Here is a 7,133-nt window from a genome sequence, read left to right on the forward strand (position 1 = left end):
GTGTGTGTGTGTGTGTGTGTGTGTGTGTGTGTGTGTGTGTGTGTGTGAGAGATGGGGTTACAGACAGCTTTTTAAGCACGTTGAAATTAACCATTTTCAGAGTCAGAGTCAGAGTCAGAGTTTCTTTATTGTCATTCGCACCTCATGTGGTACATGTGGTGGAGCGAAATTATGTACACGGGGTCCCAGTTACATCCAACAATAAAATGTATAAGAAAAACAGTAATAACATCTAAGATATGAACTAAGAAAAACATCAACTAAATATACACTAAGCACTCATAACATAAAACATTGAACATCACCACAAACATGAACATGAGTCTGTGAGCAGATGTGCACGCATGAACACATCAACATTGAAACAGATCAGCAGCAACATGAAACAGATCAGCAGCAACATGATATGGTTTTTCACAGTGATTATTCTAGTTATTTTCTGACTTCCTCAACAGTGGAATCACTTTGGATTTGATAAACAAAGTGATTACAATCTGAGCACCAAACCTGAAAAGTTGCTAATAAGATGCAGGTAGCAACATAAAATGTTTGTAAAACCTTGGAAATTCAAAAAGAAAAAAGAGGAGTGATACGTGATATCCCCCGTCACTGAGGGAACTGTATGTATGCACACGCACGCACACACAAGCACGGTCTTGTATTTCTGACTTTGAGGGGACTTTGCATTGACTTCCATCCATTTCCACAGCCGGACCCTGACCCACCAACGGGACTTCTTATAGGGACCAGGCTTTGGTCCTCACAATGTAACCTGAAACAACCCCCCCAACCCCCCACACACATGTCAGCATTTCCCTACCATTATCCTACAGTGCCCCAACCTGTCAACAGTATTGAGTGCCCCGCCTACCAAATCCCCCCATGGAGCCGAGATAGAGATTGTTAAGGTGTGAGACTGTGAGAGAGTGAATGGTTGTTTGTCTCTTTGTGTCCCTGTGATGGACTTGAACCTGTCCAGGGAGTCCCTCACCTCTCGTACAGCGACTGCTGGATATGGGCACCAGTGACCCCCGCAACCCAAAAAGGAGAAGCAGGTAAAGAGGATGGATGGATGGATGGATGGATGGATGGATGGATGCCATCTGGCCACTGTTACAAACTTGGGGGTCAAAGTTGATGCTGGACTAAAATTAGAAAACCACACCAGAGCTGTTGTTAAAACAAGTTTTTTCCGTCTGAGGCAGCTAAAGTGAAGCTGATTCTTTCTCAGCTGCATTTTGAAACATTAGTTCACGTCTTTGTGACCACTCAGCTGGACTGTTGTAATGTACTCTATACAGAAATCAGTGACGCATGCATCTGTCAGCGGGTACAGAATGCTGCTGCACAGCTTTTAACTGGCAAATGAAAGTTTGACCACATTTCTCCTGTTTTATCCTCCCTGCACTGGCTGCTCATACATTTTAGGATTCATTTGAAAATGACTTGATTTGCTCTAAATGGACTGCCCCGCCCTATCTGTCTGAGTTGCTACATCCGTACACATCCTCTCGATCCCTCAGGTCATGTGATCAGCTGCTCCTGAGTGTGCCAAAGACAAAGTGTAAGCTCAGAGGTGTTAGGATTTGTGGTCAGGAGTGAACCCAGAGTGCAGAACAGGGACTCAACTCGGCAGAGTTACAAAAATAGGAATTTAATGATAAATGAAAGTACAAAACAACAAGCTGACGGGGCAGCAAAACTTACATGAACATAGGAAGGAGGCACGGGAAACTCAGGAGTACTCAGGAGACACGGGAGACTCGAGGAACTAGGAAGAATCAGGGGAAGACACAGGAGACCCAACGAGAACGACGCGACAATGAACAAGACAGAACAGACGGCTTATATACAGAGACAAGACGAGACATGATTACAGACAGCTGGGACGAGACACGGGTGGTACTAATAGAACTAATGAGGGAGCACGAGGGAACACAGACACAAACCGGGCCACAGAAAAGTACCATCCTTACAAGAGGAGACCGTGCTTTTGCTGTGGCAGCTCCTAAACTGTGGAACCACCTTCCCTTGAACATCAGACAGGCCACTTCCCTGTCTGTTTTTAAAGCAGAAGTGAGATACAAGAAGTATAAAAAGAAGTTGGAATGGACTATAAGAAAGCCTAAGAAGGAATATTACAGTGATTTATTAGACAAAAGTAATGGTAATATGAGGGAAACATGGCAAATAATGAATAGTGTCCTGAAAAATCATGAAGTACAATCAGGTATTCCACAGTATTTTGTAAAGGATGGTAAATAAATCCATGATCAGAATGAAATTGTAAATGGATTCAATCATTATTTTGTGAATGTTGGCCCAAGTCTCGCAACTAAAATACCAAAAGTAGATACAAATGTGAGTCATACAGTTACAGGTTGTGCCAACAGTATTTTTCTTGATGGAACTGATAAAGAAAAAATAATGAATATTGTAAAAAATCTTGCAGACAAAAGATCAAAAGATTGGGTGGACATGGATAGGATGTTTGTAAAGAATATAATGAATTATGTTATTGAGCCGTTTACATATAGATGTAGTTTATCCTTATCAACAGGAATATGACCATGAAAATAGCCAAGGTAATTCCTCTTTTTAAAAATGGTGAAAAACGTGTGTTTAACTATTACAGACCAATATCCTTGTTGCCAGTTTTTGAAGATTGTACAGAAATAAACAAGGACGCCTGCAAAAACATTATCCCTCTGCCTGCACCTTCAACAGCAGGTGATAATTAGTTGAGAAATTCAGCTGAGCGGCTGCAGCTTTAATGAAAGATCCACAAATACGTTGCACTTGGACTTAACACATATTTACTGAATTAGGTTTAAATAAGCAGAAATGAGCACAAAAAATAGGAAATTAGCTAAAAAAGTAGCTGAAAAGTCAGAAACTTTTCTTCTTAAACTACTAGAAGGAAGTGGAAAAAGCTGAAATGATAAAAAAAAAGTGAAATTACCTGAAAAATAAAAATTGAGCTCAAAACAGCTAAAAGTAGCTGAAATGGCAGAACATCTGAAGCTTATGCTTCAGAAGCATTCACACTATTAGCAAAAAGAAACTGAAATGAGCAGGAAAAATCTGGGATTGGCCAAAAATGTAGCAAAAGGTTATTACTTTTTAAAAAGTGAAATGAGCCAAAAGATGGTGAAAGGAGCATAAAATTATGAAGTTAGAAAGCAGCGCAAAAAGATGAAAAACAGCAACAACAAAATAAAGGAGAAAGGCCAAAATATACCGGTACTTAAAATGACTTTTGAAAAGCAGAAGAAAAAAAATTCTGAAGCATAACAAAAGCTGAAAGGAGCAGGAAAAGGTCTTTAACAGCACAACGTGCTTCAAGGACATGAAGAGGTCATTTTCATCCATCCATTTTCTTTACCCGCTTGTTCCATTTTGGGTCACGGGGGTCGCTGGTGCCCATGTCCAGCAATCACTGTGCGAGGGGCGGGGTACACCCTGGACGGGTCGCAAGTCCATCACAGGGCCACATAGAGACAAACGAGACAAACAACCATTCACTCTCTCACTCACACCTAGGGACAATTTAGAGTTACCAATCAGCCTAACATGCATGTTTTTGGACTGTGGGAGGAAACTGGAGCACCCGGAGAAAACCCACGCATGCACGGAGAGAACATGCAAACTCCACCCAGAAAGGCCCCTGGACCGGGGTTTGAACCAGGGACCTGCTCACTGAGAGGCAGCAGCTCTACCAGTTGCGCCACCGTGCTGCCCTAGAGGTCATTTTAAATGGGAAAAACATGGCTGACAAAACTAAATATTTCAAAAAGTAAAAATTGTACAAACACTAAAAGTCATAGCAGAAATATCCTGAATGAGCTGAACATGTTGTTGACAAAGCACGAACATTGCAGAACAAGTTATGTGCCAAGAAAGGCACCAGAGACAATGGTGCGAGTGCTTCAGAAGAAATCTGTGGGGTCTAAGATGAGTGTTGGGTCACATCAACACTTTATTAAACACATTCATCCTGTAGATTTACTCAGTGAGGAAGAAGGTACACTGTGGTTCTCCAAATCAAGATCGTCAGAGGTTGGCAAAATGTTTGAAATACACAATTTTCAGAAACTTTTTTTAGAAGGATTAAAAACACTACCATGGTCATACAAATTCATCTGCTTCTCCGACTCGTACTGAACCTTCCCTTCAGCTGCCTCAGAGCTGCATCCTCACCTGGCAACACACTCCAGCTTGTCAAAGAACTGAGCGTCCACCATGGAGACCTCATCGATGATGAGGTGACGACAGGAGGTCCAGTGGCGCAGCACGCCGGGCCGCTGTGCCAGCTCGATACACTGCTCCAGAGGAGCCGAGCCGGAGCCGATACCTGGAGCAGACCGTGAACAGCACCGAGAGAGGCAGGAGGGACAGATCGTCAAGTAACGAACAGCAGCTGATGTTTGTTTAAAAATAAATTAACTGAAATATCAGAAGCTAAAATTCAGTCAAACAGCAGCTACAAACTAAAGTTTGCAAAACCATAACTTAACGGCTAAAATCAGATAAATTATAGCTCAATGGCAAAATCAACAAACTCACAACTCAAGGCCAAAATCAGCAAAACTAGCTAAAAGGCTAGATTCAAAGCTAAAGGCCCAAATCAGCAAAATTAGCTAAAGGCTAGATTCAAAGCTAAAAGCCGAAATCAGCAAAACTGTAGCTAAAGGCCAAAATCAGCAAAACTGTATCTAATGACCTAAATTGTAGCTAAAAACTAAAATAAGCAAAACTATAGCTAAAGGCCAGACTCATAGCTAAAAGCCAAAATCAGCAAAACTGTAGCTAAAGAGCAAAATTGTAGCTAAAGACCCAAATTAGCAAAAATATAGCTAAAGGCCAAAATCAGCAAAACTGTGGCTAAAGCCAAAACCATTAAAGTTGCATCAAAAAGCAAGAAGTGAAGCTAAATAATAAAAATGAACAAAATTGTACCTAAAAGTTCAAGTCAGCAAAATTGTATCTAAAAGCCAAATTTGTAGCTAAAGGTTAAAATCTGCTAAACCATAGCTAAAGAACAAAACAAACTATGTTAAAGTATAATGGAAGGACTTAAGGGCTAAATCAGCAAAATTATATTTAAGACCAAAATCACCAAAAACTAATTAGCAAAGTCCAAAAAAGCTAAACAAAATAGTAGCTTAAGGCTAAAATCAGCAAAACCATAATTAAGGAAATATAACTATGGTCCAAAATTAGCAAAAATATAGCTAAGAGCTAAAAAAGCAAAACAAAATAGTAGCTTAAGGCTAACTAAAATCAGCAAAAGTGTAGGTAAAATCTAAATTAGTATGCGTTTTCTGGTTTCTATTGTAGGTTTGAATTTGTAGTCAAGCTACTTCTGCATACTTATCACTTTTTAACGTGTCATAAATCTAAACATCTGCTCGATTAGCGATGCAGTTCATGACGGAGAATTTGAAACTTTCACACTTTCTGAAAGTTTTGTTCAAATAAATGACTCAGTATTCACACAATATTCAGAAGATAAAATGCTCTCTTACTTACTGCTTATTTCAAGTCAAGCATAGATTTCTGCTTTAAAACACTAAGAACCCAAAATGCATTACATTTATAAACATTTAGAAATTTAACTAAAGTGAATATTTATTTATTTTAAACTTTCACTGCTACAAATTCAGTTTTAACATTAATTCTGGAGGTTTGACAAAAGAGAAGTTTGTTGACAGAAAGAGGTCAGTAATTATATTAAAATCAATTTAGTTGTTAAAAAAAAGTTAACAGAGCAGCAAATTTGTGTTTCTTGTTACCAGAAAAAGAAATAATTTGTTTATGCGCATTTTACATTCTAATTTAAAGATACTTTTTTGTCAAAACCTGAAAACTGTCCAATCTTTTCCATCCTGACGTGTTGCAAGCCCCCACACACTCAGAACCATCCATGCGGGTTTAAAATCTGACTTCCTGTCAGGCACCACAACAAACGACTGACCGGCAAAGTTGTGCAGCGTTGTTCCTCCGATGTGACACGCAGCCACTCCTGTGCTCGCTGTCGCAAAAGTGCTTTTAGGTGGCAGAGATCCCATAATTCTCTTGAGCAGGAAGGACTTTCCTGTACCTGGAGAGCAAAACATACAAACAGCTGCAAATGAACTAAAACCAACTTTATGGATTCAAACACAAACTGATACTAAATGTTAAAAAAGGTACCGGCGGTTAAAATCCTAGCAGTTTTTGAAGAATGCTTATCCAGTGTTGCCAGATGCAGGATAATCATCATATTTATATGAGTTTTATTGTCTATATCAGGGCTATTCATCTGGTGGTCCAAGGGCCAAGTCAGGCCCACGGATGAACTCAGTTCGGCTCAACAGTGGGTTCAGTTTGAAATAAAAATAGATTTTAAACCATAAAACAAGCGTAATGACGAGAAGTGCTGGATATCCGGCCCCTGAGCTCTTGGCTCTTAGTAACTGTGGCCCCCTGAGTAATTTAGACAAATAGCCCTGGACTATATGATAGAGAACCACTCGTTAATAAAAAGTCCAGATATACAATCTTCTTTTTCTTTCAGCGAGTCGTCCTCCTCCATCTCTGTCCTCACTCCAACTACCTCCATGTCCTCTCTAACTGCAGCCACATACCTCCTCTTTGTGTTTTTAATTTTATTCACATTAACATCCACAAATCATCATGTCCATGTGCTGGCCAGGCACAACCACGCTCCTCCCATGTGCATGCTCCTAAGAATTCTAAAGCAACAGTACAACATTTTATATCTGGCAACCCTGCAACTGTCTTTCATGCCAGAGTTCAAACTAAAATAACTTTAAAGGGATAACTCAATAACAATGAAGCAATGAAGCAATTTAATAGTTATCAATAGTTAGTACTTTAACAGCTGCGACATCACTGAGTACAGAGTTTGGACTAGTCAAACAAATGCCAAGTTTTTTTTTTATTATAATTTTTCATGCTTCTAAAACTTTTCTGTCAAAAACAACATACTGGTGTGAAATAATGCTACACTGGCTCATAATAAACCTCAACACTTCTGCATGACGGCATTTGTTAATTTGGTGGCTGTTTTTTCAGCTGAATAACACGCGTGTTACTGAGCAAAGTTCAGCTGAATAACACGCGTGTTA

The 7,133-nt window shown here is 39.7% G+C and overlaps 1 protein-coding gene across 1 annotated transcript in view; it reads right to left on the reverse strand.

The window, feature by feature from the left end:
* Nucleotides 1-7,133, reverse strand: part of pif1 (PIF1 5'-to-3' DNA helicase homolog (S. cerevisiae)) — a 27,107-nt gene that overhangs the window by 15,874 nt on the left and 4,100 nt on the right. Inside the window, 2 exon segments of the mRNA XM_037681501.1 lie at nucleotides 4,201-4,354; nucleotides 5,978-6,103. Of these exon segments, the coding sequence (XP_037537429.1) occupies nucleotides 4,201-4,354; nucleotides 5,978-6,103 (280 nt within the window).

The sequence above is a fragment of the Nematolebias whitei genome, chromosome 9 (assembly GCF_014905685.2).
Source record: "Nematolebias whitei isolate Nwh7 chromosome 9, NemWhi1, whole genome shotgun sequence".
Lineage (NCBI taxonomy): Eukaryota > Metazoa > Chordata > Actinopteri > Cyprinodontiformes > Rivulidae > Nematolebias > Nematolebias whitei.